Here is a 19756-nt window from a genome sequence, read left to right as displayed (position 1 = left end):
AACTGCTAATAATACACCGTTGTTTTAAAGAGAGACAACCAAGTGTTTTAATATGTACTAGTGTCTGTGCAGTAAATGTTTAAGACCAATTCATCACTTGAAGTGAAGAATGTTTTCTTCACACTGCAGCTCTGCCCACCAGCTGTCCTTTATGTTATTAATTTCATGCCTAAACAGATTCATTTGCATGATAAAATGGCAGCCTTGAAACTCATCACTATCTGCATGACAGCCATGAAATCTGACACAACACCCAAATAAAGAAAGACTGGATATTTTCTTTAAAAGTAGGTTAAATAAGTCTGTAATGATTTAAGCAGTTTCTACAAAATATGTCCTCTATTAAGTTTTCCCTCGCACTGATTTTTATGCTCCTGAAAGAGAAATGAATCCCACAGCTGCCGCCCGCTACCAGTAAAACAGCAGATGTGACACCACAGACAGAGCCACTTCTCACCAGGGCCAGGCTGCAAGCTGTAGCGTGAACACGGCAGACAGAAACGCCACCGAGGTGAACCGCAGGGTGACATGGGCCAGATTCCCAGACTTCCTTCTCAGACTCACAGCGAGACTTTTGTGTGGGAGTGTTTTGGCACATCTCTCAGATATGAACTGCGAAGATGAACTGCTTGGTGCCACGAACAGGAAAAAGAAGCTTGGTAATTTATATTTTGCCGACCACATTGGCTACTTTTTAGTTGCCGACTTGAATTATCTTAACTTTCCCTACTGAAAATATCTTTTGTTCATTTATTAGTGATTCACTCAAAGTCTTTGACAAGCAAAATAAAATGTTGCTGTTAAGTGGGGTGGACTTACAAACTTTATGTAAGAGGAAAATTTTAATCCGGTACTGGAATCATGTCCAAGAGTGGAAAAATAGCTTTATCAACATAGGAATGGTAATTTTAGAAAAACATTTTTTTTTTTTTCCAGCCAGACAGTACACGTTATTTACGAACAGAAAAATAAGACTTTAACTTGTAGTTATTAGTCAATTGGTTTATCTTTTTTTTAAAAGAGCTGCTGGTAACCAGTAACTTCAAAAGTAAGTTAAAAAAAAAAAGCTAAAATATACATCAGGTGCTTTCTATCTGCTGCAGGTGGATTGAGCAGCTGTGAAAGTAAAAAATAATTGATATTTTCTTAACCAATAATCAAGACATTCTAGCTACGACTTGTTAGTTCAAAGATGTGACTGTATTCCGAACTTTAAGCTAATGCTGCCAAATCTGACTGTAAACTTTTCCAAAATTAGACATTTTTACCCGTTTTTGGAACAAGCTGAACCCATTTAATGGCTCCACAGGAAGAACACCCAGGCAGGTTCATACAGGCATAATAACAGGGGCTCTGGTCAGTACTAGAGGGGCAAACTCTAAAACAACACAATCTTCTCTTTTAATGGCTTCATCTGACAAGCTCTGCTATGTCGTAATTACTTGCTTCAAAGAGGTGCTCTGTTCATTCTAAAATTGGATTAAAGACGAGACGTTACTGGAAACCAATTAGTGTTTCTTCCCATAATGTGAGAAAACATTTTGGTTGCACTGACGGCGTGTCAGAATCATTTAGTCTCCCGCTGAAGCAAAGCAAATGAGGGACAATATCACTTGGTTCAAATAAAGTCATCCAGGAGAAGAAGCTCCGTTCTACAGTCCTGCTCTATTCCAATCCACATGACATGACCAAGGTAAAAAAGAGTTGGGGTTAAGTTAAAAGTTGCTAAGTGGGTGAAATCCTATGGAATTGGATGAGGAACAGGAAATGGAAACATGTTGAGAGGCATCAGAGAATGGAATGTGACTAAACCGAGCTTGTCGTGCCAATATCTCCATCCCCGAGACTCTAAAGTAATCCCCGACTGCGACAGCATTCAGCAGGACCACTTTGATGGAGCTGAATAAAGTTCCACGGTAGCTTAGGTGCATCCAAGCAAATGATCCAAGAATTATAATTAGATTGTAAAATCGTTCCCTGATGTAGGGAGTCAAACGCCGTTATTTCCACTTCAAACCGCACACTAAAACACCAGGACACAGTAATTAGGTGAGACACTGTCACACGTGTTTTTTTTATGCAACATCATGATGCTTGCAATTATGCAATACCAAAATATAAATCAATGTAATTGATTTGTTATGTAATAACCACAACTTGCTGCAGAACTGCTCTAAGAGTCACTAAGAACTTGCTGGCAGCAGTACTGCAGTGTTTAGGCACAACAACAAATTTAATGTAACACAAAAATGACCTGAATGTTGAAAACAATTTACATCAACCATCCATAAGCTGGCCTTGTCAAATAAAATACAGTCCACACTATGTGGCTTTAAAAGAATGCGACTGTTTTTACAGCATCTTCTAGGTCAGTTTGAATAAGGCAGAAACATATAAACTGAGTAAGCACTGATTAACAAAGTGTGAGGTAAAAGCAGAACTTACGATACTACACATAGCAAAATGTTACATCCTTACATCAAAACAAATGAAAAAACCGAAGGTGGATGAAGCCGATTAATTTATGGTTAAATTAAGATACAAATCTCAGTCTTAACCTTTTAAAATGTGTGCACAGTCTACCGGTGGATTCTCCAGTCGCTGCTGCGCTGACTGGAGAGCTAAGCTTTATCACAGAGAGAAGTGGCAGATGCTGCCAATAAATGAGTACAAAACCAAAGATAAAGTTTAAAAATAACTCTGAGGTGAATCCAGCTGAAATGTAAAACAATAACTGCAAGTCCACTACAAGGTCTGCATAAGTGCGTAAGCCGACTCGACAGAAAGATTTTCCTTAAATGTGCAGGGCCAATAGAACGTCCTCTTGATAATTAGAGGAATAAACAAATAACCAAATCTTAGGTCAGTGCTATGGACCACCTTCATCTGATCCGCTTTAGTAAAGCCAACCGCCCGTCTGAGGCGTGGCCATGGTTTCACGTCAACAGGTCAGGGGGTCACCGCCTCCTGGTCCATGCTGCAGCCAAGAGCTTCGATGTCGTTGCTGATGTCAGTAATCATACGGTCCCATTCGTCGCCCTCGGAGGCGTCCCGGCCCTCCTCTGACGCCGTGCTGTCGCCGCTTTCTCCCGCCGCTCCGTTGCCATTGGTGGTGGAGTCGGAGGCAGAGCTGGCCGTGCGTTTGCAGCGGCCGAAGCTGTCCGTGATTATGCCGCGGCCGTCCTTCACTCCGATGGTCTCTAGGAAGTTTTCAAAGTGCTGGCTGTCCTTCTCGGGTATGAAGGGACGCAGGCCTTAACCGGAGGACAGAAATAATGCCAAACATCTCTTAGACATGAAGAAAATACAAAATGTTTATAAAGCATACACAAATTTGTATGTTTTCTTGGTACTTTGTGTTCATGTCAAAACAAAATTGGCCTCTTCCATGTTCTTGAGTATATATTGGCCTATTAAATCATCATCAAATTGTAGTCTGATAAAACTTTGTGACGGTGAGATAAGGTGTTTGTACCAAGTAGGAGGAATTTCCTGCTGTCCCCGTAGAGCTGCCGCAGGTTGATGCAGAACTCGTGAATAGAGGAACCATTCCTGTATTCATGGAGCAGAGCTGCAAACTGCTGGATCTCCTGCGATGATAGCTTTGTTCGCAACTGTGCAGAAAACCCCCCCCAAAAAAACACAAGCCAGAAATCATTAACACATTAAAAAGTGTCTTAGAGAATGCCTTAGCCATTTGTACTCCCTATGAGGCAAAGAAAATGATGAAATGCCATACTGTAGTCATGTAGTCCTGCAGAAGCTCTGCAGCAGTGGTGCTGAGTTCTCCTTCACTTGGGGCCTTTGTCTGAGGGGATGCAGGGGTGGATGTAGATGGAGAGCTTCCTTCTGTGGCCTGGAAAGGACTGAATAAATACACACCAGTGTAAGCTGTAAGTGAACCAGTCTTTAAATTAAAAATGGTTGTGCCCAAATGTACATACAACGGGCTGGTTTCTCTCTCAAAAGCCTCCTTGACATCTACTTTGCTTGAAGAATCGTCTTTAAGATGACAAAATATTTACAACTTAAGGTTAGCAGCTTAATAAGAGCACAAAGCTTTGTGTAATTGATTATCGGTAAACAGCTTATGTAACATTATTTAGCGGGACTGTGTTTCCTCACCACTGTACAAAGAAGGGTGTCTTGTAGGCGTTGTAGCTCCATCAAATATGGCTCTGTCTAGAAAGTCTATAGTTGATTCTGTGTAAACAATTTGAAAGACCTGGCTGAGCAAAAGACACAGTTCCTCCGCTGCTGCCTGCAAGAAAAATGAAATATTAGAAATGTTCACTTCTGACCCTAATGAAATAAAAAATAACCCTGACAAATAAATACAAAGAGAGAAGCAGAATTCTGTTCATTCTTTGCCCCCCTGTTTTTTCCCCCGTTGGACATTTTTAAGCTAGTGAGGATGTAAAAAAAATAGACTTATGAATGCGATTTTGATTTACAGGTTTGTATTTTTTTTTCCCCATATATCAGAAATTGCTGACATTGCCCCAAAACACCTTGAAAATTTGAGAGGAACTCTATGTAACTGTCATTAATTTTTGTTAACAGTGCAGGTGGCTTTAAAGTTGTCAGCAGCATCTTTGTTTACATTTCAGGAAACATACCTTATTATCAACTGCTAGGACAAGAAGACAGCAGACCTCCACCAGCACAGCCCCGCTCTCTGACAGGGAGCTGAGAGTCTGGGATTTGTTTAGGTCAGGACATGAGCTGGGACAGGGAGAGCCTCCTGACTCTTGAGCTGAAAAAACACAAAACCTTCAGTTCATCTGATTAAGAAAATATTGTTTATAGGCCAATATAAATTAAACTGATAAACCCACATGATCAGGAATATTGATGTTAGGGTAGCAGTTATTGTGGGGCAAGTTTTGACCAAAGTGATGAAGTTCCTAAAGAAAATGTGATTTGCACAATAAGACCAATAAAAACACATTTCGGAAGTGCTTATGGTACCAAAAACGGATTTTTCTCACCTTCTTATTTGATCACATAGTCTTCTGTCAATGATAGGGCATCAATCACATAGCATTTGTATGCATATAAGGACACTATAGATATAAGCGGTCAAAAATCACTTACCAGTCCATTTTAAGTTTTTGAAATAATATTTCAATATGGCACATAATTTACTAGTGAGGGTAGAAGAATTACATAATGCCAACAGTCAAGAGGACACAGATGGTTTGTCACTTGGAATGTATGGTGAAAATAAAAGCTATCAAAAAGGATTTTGAGATTTATTCACTTTTTAAAACTCACCATTATTTAAAAAAAATAATAATAATAATTTTATATATATATAGTGTGTGTGCATTATATATATATATATATATATATATATATATATATATATATATATATATATATATATATATAGTGTGTGCGCAGCATTTTCTATGGCTGGAGCTGTTTAAAATATTATAACTTTAAAAAAATAAGTGAAAGTCACAAAAAAACTTTAACTACGCATTACTGCCATCTACTGGATAGATGTGCTGCCAGGAATTGTGTGTGTACTTTGACATGCAGACAAATTCTATTGGTATTTCCATGGACAGTGTTATAGATCATCTCATACTGCTGCAACTTCAATGCATGGTGTTCTCCTTTTACCTGTTTTTATCACCACAAGGTGCAGAGAGTCGTCCCTGATGTATGAAACAGCAGCAATGTCGTGGATTGGCACTCTAAGGATGATGTCTTCTCCATCTCGCCAAACAAGCTTGATGTTGTACGCAGACAAGCTTACAACTGCGTCCTGATCAGATGTCAGCTGGCCCGCCAACTGATGGGATTTCTGAAAAATAGGAGGAGGAAAACATTACATCAGCAATTCTCAAAGTCCAGACTCTGATCTGGACTGGACCATAAGCCAATCGTGCTCCAGTCTTCAGGATCATGGTATCATCTGAAAACACAGATGATATTGTGGAAATGGACAAATAAAAGTGCAATAATCTTAACTCTCATGTTCACAGTGACAGAGCAAAACAAGAAGCCAGTTATTACTAAAAACTTCTAAAGCAAAACGAGAGAATAGGAACTGTCAGCTTTGTACTAGTAACCAGGATCTAAGGAAATCATATTGATGGTCCAGGCTAACACTGTGCATATACTTACTCTTGCATTGTCAATGAGCTGCAGAACCTCTGTTCGACTCGATGGGTTCAAGTATCCTGGAACTGATGTCAGCTGCCCTAAATACTGACAGGACAGAACAGGTGAATATTTTACATTGAGAGTTTTTCCATGCTGGTTAAGATTCATCGCTACGACTAATGCCTCACTCAAGAAAAACCAGCTTGTTAGATCACTTTAATATGTGTATGATCAAGAAACAAATACGTCAATAGCTAAACTCACTTTTACTTCCTTCTCAATGTAATCATTAAGCAGAATGTCAGGGTCAATGCGGTGGTCAGGCTGAGACAGGGAGAAGGTATGGAGGGCCCTGCGCTCTGTGGATTTCTCCTGAGCCTTCTTGTCTCTTCCCTTCTCTCCTTTCAGAAAGACCCGCTTGAACGGAGACACAATCCCCGGCTATAGAAAACAAAACAGAGAGGTGATGAGCAAAATAGATAAGCTGATGTGCATGTGCAAACATAACAATGCTTTTACAAACATGCCCAAGTCGCATCATACATGCAGCAAAATAGGCCAAACTGTTCTATTTAAGTCATATACCAAACTTAAATAGCATAGCTCTCTATAATACTCCCACATAGTTTTAGTAGTCTGATTAAGTCATTGCTTAGATATACAAATAAATATACAAAGAGATGAAATAGTAAAGTGCTTTTGACGGCATTCCTGTTTCTCCTTACTGTTTTAACAAAATCAAAAGGAACAATAATGATACTGAGAGTTTAGCTCAAATATAAACACATCAACATGTATAAATGCTGCATTTTGTAGAAGCGACAACAAAATCTGCTTGAAGATCTTGATATTTTAAGCCACCTCGTAAAAATCTATTCGGACCCTCAAGACTTTAAAAAAAGCGTTACCTCACTCTCCATGATCCCACAAGCAAGCAGTCACACACACCTGTTCAATAGTAACTTTACAACCCGGCAACGGGTGCAGCTACAATTACTAATCTATCCCCAGTTGGCCGATCTTACAAACTGACAGCTGCCAACTGACGAAAGGCACAGAGGCACCTGGGCGGTACGCATGAAGGGTGTGACCCCAAAAAAAGGAAGGAACGTGTCTTTGACTTCTACTCGCGCACAAGAACAGGAAAGGAACCGGCCACAACTTCCTGTGATGACACGCGATTTAAATGTTGTGACATTCATTTCTGCAGCAGACTGCTCGTGGTTTTTTGTTAGTTTGCTTTGCAGACAATGGCCAAAAAAAAAAAAAACTCGCTTGGTAAACCTTGTGCATTCACTCTTAAACCTACTAATATTCTGATGTCACAGCTTCTGCCCGACTCTCTTTCTGTAAGGACTTTGCAACTGAGTCTGTGCATAAGTCTGCAAAACCACGGCAAGAAAGGACGGCATGCATTTCACTGTGCTAACCACACCAGTCACATCTCAAATATTAGTTACGTTCTAGATTTACAGAAGGGAAATGTAGAAACAAGATTTTCACATTCATGTCATGATTGGTGCTTTTTTCCTTATTATTTTTAGATTCAACTCTGACTTTGTCAGACAAGTTACATATAAGCATCACTAGCATGCTGACTTTTGACTCTTCACGTAGATCGAAAAAGAGCCGCTCAATTTTCCTATTTGTTTTGTCACAGTAACTGTCATGTTTCTTGCCAGGTTGGTGAAAATAACACAAAGAGTTACATAAGACAAAAAAACTCCTCCAAGACAAAATTGTAAGATTGATTGCTGTGTCTCAAACCTCTAGTCCTACAAATATCTCCCATTATCTGTAATGTCCACCAGAAGCTTGGATGATTTTAAATCTCTTCTAAAACCTCATTTATTTTCCTAGTTTTTTAATTCTTGGGGGCTGGAGAATTAGGCTCCCTAATTCTATCCCTGCTTTTATTGCTTATTTTATTCTGGCTTTGCATTCTTGTTTCTTTTGTTTCACTTTCTTTGCCTATTTTACAGATGAAGAACTTTGGTCACTTTATTGTGTGTGAGAGTGTTACACAAACAACAAAGACTGATTAATCAATGGATATTTTTAATCCACAACTCTCTTAGTCTGCCTGTAGGCTTTTCACTTTTTGAGTCGGGCATCATCACAAGAAATAAGGTGATGCTTTAAATATCTCGAAATGTTCCTGTTACACCCCTATCTATAAATATTTTCTGCAGTGTCTCCTGTACTTTTGACAAGCTTGAAGTAGAGCTACCTAATCTAGTTTTTAAGGTAGTATTTGTTTCAATTCACACTGAAAGGATCATTTGAAATATTTATTCAAAACTAATGAGACTTCCAAAATTGCCAGGAACTAAACATTGAATTTCTTTAAGATTAATGATACTTCCTCAACTAACCATATGTTGATGAACAAATCCCATTTGCAGTTCTGTTTAACAAAGCAAATATGTTTGAGTATAGCCTGAAAATAATTGTTTTAGCAGACAGATGACACTGATGATGTTTGGCTGCTTTCAAAGTTATGCTACAACACCATGGTAGTGCCGTTGCATTATTTAACAGTATGCCACAGCTCAACACATTAACATTTTACAACTTCTGTCAGTGACATGTGATACAGCAGCCTTGGAAAGCAACTTACTTGCGATTAACTTTTATATTTTCTTTACCGGGAGAACAGCAAGAGAGGAAGGCACTTTCAAGGAATATGTAAAGCAACCCTTTTCAAGATTAACGACAGAGACATGTAAATTCATGTCTTGGTATTATTCACTGAAAGCAAGACAGTGAATATATAGCTTTCAGCTGATACTGCTGATATGGTTGATTCAGCAGTAAAACTTCTATATTTGTAAATTGAGTTCTTTCACTTCTAAAATTCGGTTGGTAGCATTAGTGGATTACTAATGTTGAAAGAAATAGAAAAAGCTTCTACAGAAATGAAATTTCTGTCAGTGTTTGGCGAAAATCATACATCAGCCATGATATTCCTCCAAATGAGATTTCAAACCTCAATGGTCCAGAATATATTTGCACTAGACCAAATATTGCATAACAAAATGAGTCAAGATAACTCTTGGTAAAATTAAAAGGCGCAATCTATCACGTCATTAAAGTGATTCTCTATCAGCACCTTGTGGTAAAAATAGTAACTGCTTTCGGTTGAGTTGCCCATGTACCAAAATAAACATTACAAAGAGGCATTAAACTCGTGCCATTAAGGATAAAAAAATGTGATCACCGCTTTCTTCCAATGACAAACAATTATATAGTAGCTTGTTTGTTTTTTTCACCGTTTGTCCCATCTTGACATTTAAGAAAAAGACAGAAGGTACATTTGCAAATTAATATACGTCTAGTATAGAAAGTAAATCCCACATCAGCTGGGAGTCATTGCATAGTATTGCAGGGTCCGTTTGTGAGGGGGAGATGGTAAATCTGCTCACTCTCTTGAACCAGAACAACTATCGAAAACAGTTTCTAGTACCAGCCGATGCCAAGCAAACGCGTTTTGTCTGTGTCTTAAACATAGGATACTGCGTTGAGGAATTACGATATGCACCTATTACATCAAGGAATAGGCTTATCTCTAATAATTAAATACAGTATTCTTAGTTATGCAATAATTCCTAAATGCTATTTTAAAAACTTGAAGCCGATAATTGCAGATGAGCAACAACTATAACGTGAAACAAAACAAAGTGAAGAGCGCCGACGTTTATAACATGGAAACCCACTGAAGAACAATCGTTCAAAAGTTTAATGCAGATCTGACTTGAAACAAAAACCTAACCCAAAGCACTAACCTCCACTAATCAGACACATTATTCAATATTCACAAGTATCCCCTCTTGTGAATAGCTTATTAAACATACTATCTACATGTTATTGTTGTAAAGTGGTGTGTTTGATTATGATTGCTTGTCAGCTAACACTAAACTTTTCTAATTAGCTAACAGTTAGCCTTACTCCCGGCAAGCTAACAAGTTAGCATGTAGTTAATGTACAAAAAAAAAAAAAAGTGCACCGCCACCCACCTTTTTTACTTTTTTCACATCTTCCTCCATCTCTAAGTTGTCTTCTTCATTCTCCCTTCAGCCCGGAGATCTATGTGAGACTGGGTAAGACCACAGGAGCTTTAAAACAGCACCTACCTAAGGGCGTTTAGCCTCCTAGGCTAATTTATTTTAGCACTGTGTATCTAAAGAGATACCCAGTTAGGAGCTGATGGCAACTCGCCATCCCAGCTCCCCTCTTACGGCTTACCAGTTAGACAAAAACCCTGATTATCAGTGACTTTAAAGAAAAAAAAAAGACACGGCGCCTGCCTAGAGCAACTACGGAAAAGGTCTGTTAAAAAGACAAACTCGATGGAACCAGCAAAAACTTTTCAATCGTGCCGCCATTTTGGGCGTTGAACTGTAGTCCAGCATGCTTTGCTTTGATCAAACCAAAACAGCCTCCTGGAGTTGTGCATTACTGAGATTACTGCACTTATACGGAGGACGAAAACGGCAAAAAAAAAAAAAAAAAAAATTACAAAACATTTTAAAAAATGGCATAAAAGATTTTAATATTTGTAAATTCACCACAAAATGCCACATACCTGGCAATACCAGAAGGCAATTATGCTCTATTGCTTAATTTTATTAATTGCTTTAGTCATCAAAACAGAGAAAATAAACAATCAAGTCATTAAACATAAGTAATATAAAGGTGCAAGTTAAGTCAGTGCTAATTACATCTACTCTACTCTTTGTCTAATATAGTTTAAAGATTATATTCCAAGATAATCATTTCTGGAAGGAGATAGGCATGTGTTCTATATCAGTGGTTCCCAATGCTTGGGTTTGGACCTGACTCATGAAAAATAAAGCAAAGAGATCTTCAAATTATATTGGGAAATCAATAAAAAAATTCTTAAAATGACAGTAAGTACAATATGTTTGCTATTGTGGTTAAATCTGACGAAAACAATTGTGTTAAATTAAATTTAAATTGCAGTTTCACAGGATAAACTTGTTTACATAATTAACACATCCTTTTAAAATGTATTATTTTTTCCTATATTTATTTTTCTGTTATTTGCCAAGAACAATAATAGATGAATAGTTCTTATTTATTTAGGTTTTCCCAGTATTTGTCAGTTTTGTATTTGTTCATTTCCACTGATTGTTCTAATGTTCTTTTTTATAGTTATTCATTAAATCACTAGAATAATAAAAAAAATATTATTATTGATTATTTTTCCATCACACATTTTCTACCTATTTCAACACACTTAGTCTAATTTTGAAAAACTTGTCTCTTTTCTTTTCTTCTTAGTTTGGAATTATGTAGACTCTGGCAGGTAAAGTTGATTTCCAGCGACTTATGATAATTTCCACAAAAAAAAAACATCAGTGGGAATATTACTGTAAACATTTTAGAAGAGTGACTTGTGACTTACAGGCTATTATCCTTTATTGAAAAATATTTTGTTATGTTTGCTGGGAAAATAGCAGAATGTGTAAATTCAGTTACATTTCATGTAGCTAATACATTATAATCATGCCATTCCTGTTGCTACCTTGACTGGTCAGACAAAAGAGAGACTAATAGAAAATAAAAACACCACCGGTGTTGTCCACTTTCAAATACTATATTTATTTTTCTCTTCTGGGATGAACAGTCTGATATATGAATCTACAGTAAGGCTTAACATTACATTTTCAGCATAATATTTCTCTTTTCATCTAAAAACCAAAACATACAAAATAACTTTAGCACCATATGTTATTAATAATATTCATATTGTTCCCAAAAATAGGGTGTAAGTACAACACTGGACATCAGTTTTGCTTTTTTTTTTCTTTTCAAAGAAATGGGGATTCATTAAAACAATTTACTTACATTTTATATTTAACAACAACAAAGAAATTCCTTTGTATATGTTTTTCTCTCACAACATAGGCTGCAATGTTTCCACAATCGTAAGACGCTACATTATGTAGCAGATTTAATGACAAAGTTTTGGAATACCCCAGAAAAATCATATACCCCTCAGGAGTATTCATGGAACACACCAACAAGCTAACACAATCAATAGGTTGGTTAAATATAAACACAGCCAAATTCCCAACACTTTTCAGGACAATTCCAAAAAATCAGCAGCAATATTAAGACATAGTTGCTCTGTCGGAATATCAAATTCATTTTTGAAGAAAATATTACAGCTGATTCTACAATTAGCAAAAGAATAAAAACAAAAATAGATACATACAGATAAAGGACATATAGGTGACAAGAATTTACAACACAGCAATCACGTTCTATATATATATATATATTTTAACCCAAAGTCCAATGGCAGATGTACACTTGTGCTCCTTTGCTTTTGCTGAAAGGATACACTTTGTCATCTGTTTCATTCTCTCAGAGCAAAAGAATTTAAATCCTAGTGCAGACAGATTTATTGCAAAATAAATCCCCACTGTATGCTGAACTCAGTAGAATAAACATTATTCAAGCAGTAAGAACTGTAGTCTTTTTTTTTTTGTGAAGGTTGAGAAATTAAAATGGCACCATTGAGAATTGAGTTCTGCTGTAAACTGTGTGGAGTTGAGGTGCTGGCTGCAGAGCATTCAAAGACTGCAATTTTGTGAGGGTGCAGGCTTTCTCGGTTTCACTGCAAGTGTATGCTCTCAGAAAGCCAAAAAGTGGACCCTGAAGTCCACCTTGGTAGCACCTTTTAAATGTGTGTTTTTTTTTCAGCACCAGGTTATTGACAAAAGGTACAGAAGGAACAAAACAAACAAACAAAAACATAATCGCACTGATTTACTATCCCAACATCCTTCCCTTTTGTTAAAAACGATAGTTGTGACTTAAACCAGTCACAACTAGTGACACTACAATGGTCTGCTGCTACACATTAATGAGAAATCAAACTGACTTTTGAGCACTGACATGCTAAATGCTGAGGTTCACCTGACAATGAGACCTAAAATTCATGCTAGGAAGTGGAAGAAAATATGGGTATTTTAAAACAATATAGTAATCTACCTGTTTTATCATAAAAAAATCCAACACAACACATTTTTTTTTTTACACATTTTGTCATCAACCTCCTCCTATATGTACCACAGGCCTTGTTGTTTTGGCTGGAGGATGCTTTCACGAAACACCAAAAATGCTTGAAGTTCTCTTCTTGGCACAACAAAGTATTCATAACTGCAAGAAATAAGAAGATGTAAAGGCATCAACAAAAGTACTTAACAATCGTTGACCATATTGTTTTCAACATCGTGGCTGGTTTGTGTTGTAAATCTCCATCACAAACAGTCCAAACGTTATGCTTCAGAGGCAAGTATAAGCTCACAGTTGCTATGTGCGAAATGGTCACAATACAGTGTCTTGCAAAGGTATTCATTCCACTTTTAATTTATGACTTTTGTCCCAACTGGAAACATAGGAGTATTTAATGGGGATTTTATGAGACAAAGCAATTCAAAGTTGTTCATGTGAAATTCAAGGAAAATAATCTATTGTTTTCCAAATGATTGATGAATAAAGTAAGTAATTCAACTTAATATAATTTAATCTCAGTATAAATCCAAGTCTTCTGTGAAGGTTTAAGAGATTTATTGAAAAAAAAACCCCACAAAGAAAAGCCAATGAACAAAAGGCGCCATGGAGGCACACCTGAACTTGATAGGTAAACAGAGCATTAGTCAGAGTGCAGCCAAAAAGCCCACGACCGCTAGAGGAGCTGCACAGATCAACAGCTTAGATGTGAGAATCTGTCAACAAGATAGATTCTGTTAGTCATCCACTTCACAAATCATTGCAGTTTTCCTCAGTTGGGGGAATTAACAAAGTGCTCTGGTTAAAAGAGACCAAATTTGACATGGTGGTGGCATCATCACACTGTGCGGATGTTTTCTGTGGCTGAAGCTCAATACAGGGCAACTGTGAAAGTGAATCTGTTAGAGCTTGCTGGGGTTTCTTACTCCAGTCCTCAAAATCTTCTATCCTGCAACATTTAGATGCATCCCTGCTTCTACACACGTGAATTAAATGAACGGCTTTTTACCAGAACTCGGCAGAGCTAGAAGATGGTGATGAGCCATTTGATTCAGGTGAGTTGGAGAAGGGAGAAGTGTAGGACCTGCAGGATGATAGATCTTGAGGACAAAGTACAGTCAGTGCTAAATAGTCTTGATCAAAGAAGGATTGAGTTAGGTTGGAATAATTACAGTGTAAACCAAAATAAAACTGAAAATCTGTGGCAAAGCCTGAAAGTGGAAGCTCCCAGATGCGCGTCAGCCGGTCTAACTAAGTTTGAACTTTTTCACATGGGAGAATGAACAGACATATCAGTCTATTGTTAAAGTTGCCAAAAAGGCTTGCAGAGAAACAAATAGTCTAAAACAGACTGAATCTAAATATCTGAAGAACTTTTTAAAATTGTATTTGTAAATCATTTGAAATGCCATGTTTTCCTTCCATTTTACAATTACACAATACTTTCTGTCGGTCTATCAGATAAAAAAAACAAAAAAGAAATACAACTGAGTATATAGTTGGACTTGGGAAAATGTGAAATACTAGAAGAGGTATGGATACATTTGCACAACACTGTAAAAGTCAGCCCGTTTGTTCTTGTTAATCGTCTAGGTGAGTCTAGCATATTGGAAAAACAGAAGAAAGACGCTGGCATCACTGTTTGCGTGCCTGGCTGCCATGGCTGGGTTGAAGCACCCAAGGTAACAAGGCACAACAAGGACTGAGACGAACAAACTTGTTCATATGTTCTTGCTGTGTGTTGCGGCCATCAGGAGTTCTGGCATTGAAAAAGAAAAATCCTGACTGAGATCTCTGAAGAGGATTTTTTCATAAAGTCAGCTATGGTATAATATGTATCATCCTGAATCCTGTTTATTTTTTTCTTTACTGTGAATAAACATCCTTAACTTCCCTGTGTCTACCTTAGCTCTTGAGACCTGTGTATATTTTAAAGATAATTGGAAAAATATAAAGAACAAATAAAACCCACATATTATCTGGCTAATCATTGGTTACAGAATGTGGCAGAACGGCGGTTGTTTGGTAGAAATACGTAAAATATACTCTGTGTTTCATAAAAATTTAGAGTTGTACATTTGCATTATAGTCTTTAAAATGATTTATTTTGCTGTTAATTTTATTTTAATGACACAGTTACACAAGCATAGATAATCTGCATTATACAACAAGCACCAGAAAATGAAATCCAGCCCAGTCTAACATAATCTTGTATGTGGAGCTATGTTAATACTGTTGTACAGCCCATCGCCATCCTTTATCGCCTTATCCCACCTAGACACAGACAGATAGGGGGGAAAATGAGTCACAGTGTATTTGCACCTGATTTGGACATGAGTCCACCTCTGGAAAAGGTCAGCAGTGTTTAGAAAGGATGCACTGCCCGCCAGGCAGCCAACTACCACAAAATAGGGCCTTCCTCTAATTTAAAACAACAGTTCTTTTTGAAAGAAAAAGTGCAAACTGGAACTGAGAGGTATATTCCCAGCAGAGGAGGATGAAATATGCAAAGAAAATAAACAATGCAGACCGTAAAGGATATGCCTGGGGATGAGAACTGCATTGAGACACCCCTGAGTCAGCTTGGTCAATTGTCTTGGTTGTTGGTCCTGAGGAACACCTCTATTGGCTATTTTTCTTTTTTTTTATTTTTATTAATCACTCATCTACCTATTAACATGGCTGTTCCTCCACTAAGCAGAGAAACTACTCTAGTTGATATAATGAAAAAATGAAGAACTTAATTGTTTGCATACAGATGTGCATCAATCTGGTGTGCTGGCTGTTTGCTTCACCCTTGTACACCCAACAGTCCTCAATAATGCAGGGCTAAAGGGTGGAAGACCCCAGCCGCACATTGGAGCTTTTAGTCATGGCAGTGTACCTCATTGCAAGTTCTCATGTCAGGATCTCTGTTTGTTAAGCCTCAGCCCTGTTGTTCATTGACCAGAGAGTGTTTTGCAGGAGTGTGCCAAGGCCCTGAACAGTCAGGGAAGAGGGTGGAGCAGCAACCAAGGATGGAGTCAAACATTCGGCAATAGGACAGAACCGTGGGAAAAGTCTATGGACGGACAAGTGAACGCCCACAAACATATGATATCTAATCAGTCCCCTTACAGCATTCTGCCCTCATGTTCTTTTCCATCCCTGGCAAAAAAAAACCCTCTTTGACCTTTATCCGGGACTTACAGGGCATCTGCTTTTTACAGTACAATGTTAGCAGGCACACAAGGCCACAGCTATGCCGAACGCCGGTAAGTCAGGAAACAGGGATCTCTGTGTTGTAAAGGGCTCTTGGGAAACCCCTGCTGGGTTTCATCAATACTGTGGTAAAATCATGCCAAACACTACAATGTAAAAGAAAACAAAAAAACACATCATAAATTCAAATGATTCATTGAGTTTATAAATGAAGTGAATTATGAAATGAATTCATTATTATGAATTTTTCAGTAGCCCTCTGTGGAAATTTTAGTCAAGCTCCTTTAACTTAGAAGGCATGGTATTATGTAGACATATATACATACTTTTTCATATATTTCTTTTCTTTTTTTGAGATAGAGGGAGGGTTGTGGTTGTCCCTGGGGGTATCAATAGTGATTCTTAATTGTAATTAAGAACGAAAATTATAACGTTTCTTAACGTTATAATTGCTGCACAGCATGCCAGTAAGATGGCACAGTTTCGCACAGACCCATCCATCTGGGGGTTGGGGTTAGGAACGAGGGGCAGTTAAATTACAAAGACAGTACTTTAAGATTTGGTTTGGCTTTGTTTCAACATGTCAGCTAGTACCAGAGCAGTCACACAGGGTACATACGGTTATTACCTCTTTTAAGGGCACACAGTTGGTGAGGAGTGTACCGTTTAACGCGATAGAATTGAGCTATGTCAAAACAGAAGGTTCTGGAAAATATAAAATGTTCTCAGTTACCATAAATGACGACAATAAAGTTTGATGGCACATAAATATCTCGGATGTGTGTTTTTTAAAGAAGTCTTTGCACCTGTCACTTGATTACTAGAACTAAATAAAGAACATTTTATAACAAAATAGGGAGGTTATACTTTCCAGTATTCAAACGGGAATGGTGGAGGATTCTCTGAAGGATGTCTTTGTACGGCACGCAAACATTTGCATATTAAAATGCATTTATGCCTTTTCACTCTTAATTAACTACCTAGAGGCTATCTAAAAAGTCTTTGGAATGCTTATAATGCGTTGTGTGGTAATTAAATTGGAAAATGTGCTTCTTTTCTACAACTTTTTATTTCTAAATGGTTTATTCAAGATTTTGTGCTGATGCTTTGAGTAACACAAGGCAATTTGTTACTGCTCCCTTCCCACTAGAGGGCAGTCTACATTGTAGAAAAATTTTGCTTGCAAAACAAATTGAAGGTCAGTGTGCTTATGAATTTAAACGCATTTTGAATCTAAATAAAAAAAATAAAAAATACAGTTCACGTGAACAAAAAGGAAAAAATAAAACATATAACAAAGAAGATCTCAGAATTACCTCTTGAAGTATCACCCATGTTGTTTTTAAGCATATTTTATTAATAGGCTAAGGACTTAGTAAACATTATGTGTTTCATATATTTCAGTGAGTTACAAAGAAAATGGCAGTAAATTTAGGGGTATGCAAAGATCTGGCCCCTCTGAGACTCTCCTCCATCATTCCCATAAGGTTTTGCACCAGTCCCATGTCAGAGAGACACACAATATGCCCTTCACAAATATCCACAGGTTGAGTCACCAACACAGTATAACACATAAACACATTTCATAATGAAACATTCATATGTTATCTACACACTCATTTAGAAGCCTCCTATATCAGTATAGAGAGATTTATCTGAGACATATATATCTATATATGTATTATATTTATCAAATAGTATACTGTAACTTTTTCTCTCTGTACTATGCGTGTTTTTTTTTCTCCAAAAATAATTCTTCAACGTTTGTCTGTCAGGTTTTTGGTTGACAAAAAATATGTCCTGGAAAACTGGAAAACTTTCAGATTATCGAGGAGTGATGAAGAGAGCCCGAGAACACATGGAAAGATGCAACATCTGAGGAGAAACAAAATGCGTGTGCATCATCCTGTGTAAAAGGTGAGGATAGAATCATGAACAGGGCCTTCAGAGGGAGGATTCATACTGTAGAAGTTCATAGAGAAGTGGACCGTCCCTATACCTGATGCCCACCGCATTGGGGCTAATAAACTGCAGCACGTTTATGGTCCTGCGCAGTCGCCTATCAACAAAGTGTGCGTCCCAGGCTGGATAGCGTTTTCTGGGCATGTCTATTTTAATAAGCGGGCCCTCAGGCGGGATGGGCCTGCCTGCTGAGTCTACAGGTTCTGTAGACCTCACTTGGAAAACCGGAAGGCATGTGTCTGTAGCTGTTACGTCTAACCCCATTTGTTCTCCTGCCACGCCTCGTGTAGGGGTAGCCTGGGAGCCTCGAGGCCCAGGTGTGGGAGCCATTGGCTCAGCTTCAGGTGGTAACGGGAGGCCCCATAACAGCTCAGCACAGCAGGAGGAAGCCAACATCCTCATTCGGGGGCCCATGGGGTGTAGGACCCCATAATAGAGAATCATGCAGGCCACACCTGAGGCAAAGCACAGGAAGACGCCACAGATGGCAAAAGAGGCATAGGCGTCAGTGGTGGCTGGGTCGCGGTATGCATACCAAAGTGAGGTCAGGATGGCATTCTCCAGCAACACAACGGTGTAGTAGACCACCATTCTGTACCGCGTCCGGCCCTCACGTACATTGAACCAACAGAAGACATAGACCACGCCCACCACCATGTTAAACAGTACTTCTTCCCATTTGGACATGCAAAAGTCAGTGCCGCCATGGATGACCCAAAAAGCCATGGCGCACCAATGGAGCACCACAAAAATGCCAAAGTAGATGTGGAAAACTGAGGCAAAAAGGGCAAAGGAGAGCACCCGTGAAGAGATGGTGAAAAGGCGCCAGAACAGATGCACCAGGGCACCTCGGTAACTCATGCTTTTCTTGTCATCACGCGAATCGCGGAGGAGCTTGTGGTAAGAGGCTAGCACCCAGGCCAAGGACGTTAGGGAGGACATGGCAGAAAGACCTGAAAGATACACACCCACACACAAGATCAAAACCAGAGAATCACCAATCAAAAAGAGACACACATAAGGACAAATTATATTAGTTAAACATCATAAATTAAAAAAAAAAAAAAAACAAAAACTTATGTGTATCTCTAAAAGGCTTATAGGTCTTTTAATTTTCAAATTAAAGATTTGGAGCTTTAGCTTTTTAATCTTTGAAGTCTAAAACTTTGCTGCTTTGGTTTAGTGTTCTTTCACATACTTTATTTTTTAATTGTATGACTACCAAAAGAATTCACCTACTGTGAACCTACAAGTCTGAAAACAGTTAAAAGTTTTAACTGTCTTATGGTTTCAAACTGCATTGGTGGTTCTTCCACTCTCAGAAAACAGATTTTATTTTGGCCAAAGCAATCCGTCACATCTTTGAAAGCACTGTTATTACTGAGATCATCACACATCATCCAGTCAACACAATCTCTATTTAGTGGACCAG

At 38.1% G+C, this 19756-nt stretch overlaps 2 protein-coding genes across 3 annotated transcripts in view; both read right to left on the bottom strand.

The window, feature by feature from the left end:
- Positions 1-2060: 2060 nt before the first annotated feature.
- On the bottom strand, positions 2061-10521 carry ccm2 (CCM2 scaffolding protein). Of its 2 annotated transcripts, none has more exons than XM_023347214.1 (10): positions 10134-10521; positions 6382-6558; positions 6139-6222; positions 5632-5815; positions 4620-4756; positions 4126-4261; positions 3945-4002; positions 3740-3866; positions 3476-3614; positions 2061-3254 (listed from the first exon to the last, which is right to left on the bottom strand). In XM_023347214.1, exons 1-10 carry the CDS (start codon positions 10161-10163, stop codon positions 2950-2952), a joined length of 1377 nt encoding a protein of 458 aa, XP_023202982.1. In that variant the 5' UTR covers positions 10164-10521; the 3' UTR covers positions 2061-2949. The 2 variants fall into 2 exon arrangements, with proteins under 2 accessions (XP_023202982.1, XP_023202983.1); XM_023347215.1 differs by lacking the exon at positions 10134-10521 and adding an exon at positions 7026-7156.
- A 1208-nt stretch (positions 10522-11729) lies between these two features.
- The window catches only part of xkr6 (XK related 6), a 57393-nt gene continuing 49366 nt past the window's right edge, over positions 11730-19756 (bottom strand). Inside the window, exon 3 of the mRNA XM_005800224.2 lies at positions 11730-19277. Coding sequence (XP_005800281.1) covers positions 18307-19277 — 971 coding nt within the window. The 3' untranslated portion in view covers positions 11730-18306. The remainder of the gene's footprint in view (positions 19278-19756) is intronic.

This window comes from Xiphophorus maculatus, chromosome 15 (genome assembly GCF_002775205.1).
Source record: "Xiphophorus maculatus strain JP 163 A chromosome 15, X_maculatus-5.0-male, whole genome shotgun sequence".
NCBI lineage: Eukaryota > Metazoa > Chordata > Actinopteri > Cyprinodontiformes > Poeciliidae > Xiphophorus > Xiphophorus maculatus.
Note: the sequence above shows the minus strand (reverse complement) of the source record. Positions and strands in the feature narration are given on the sequence as shown.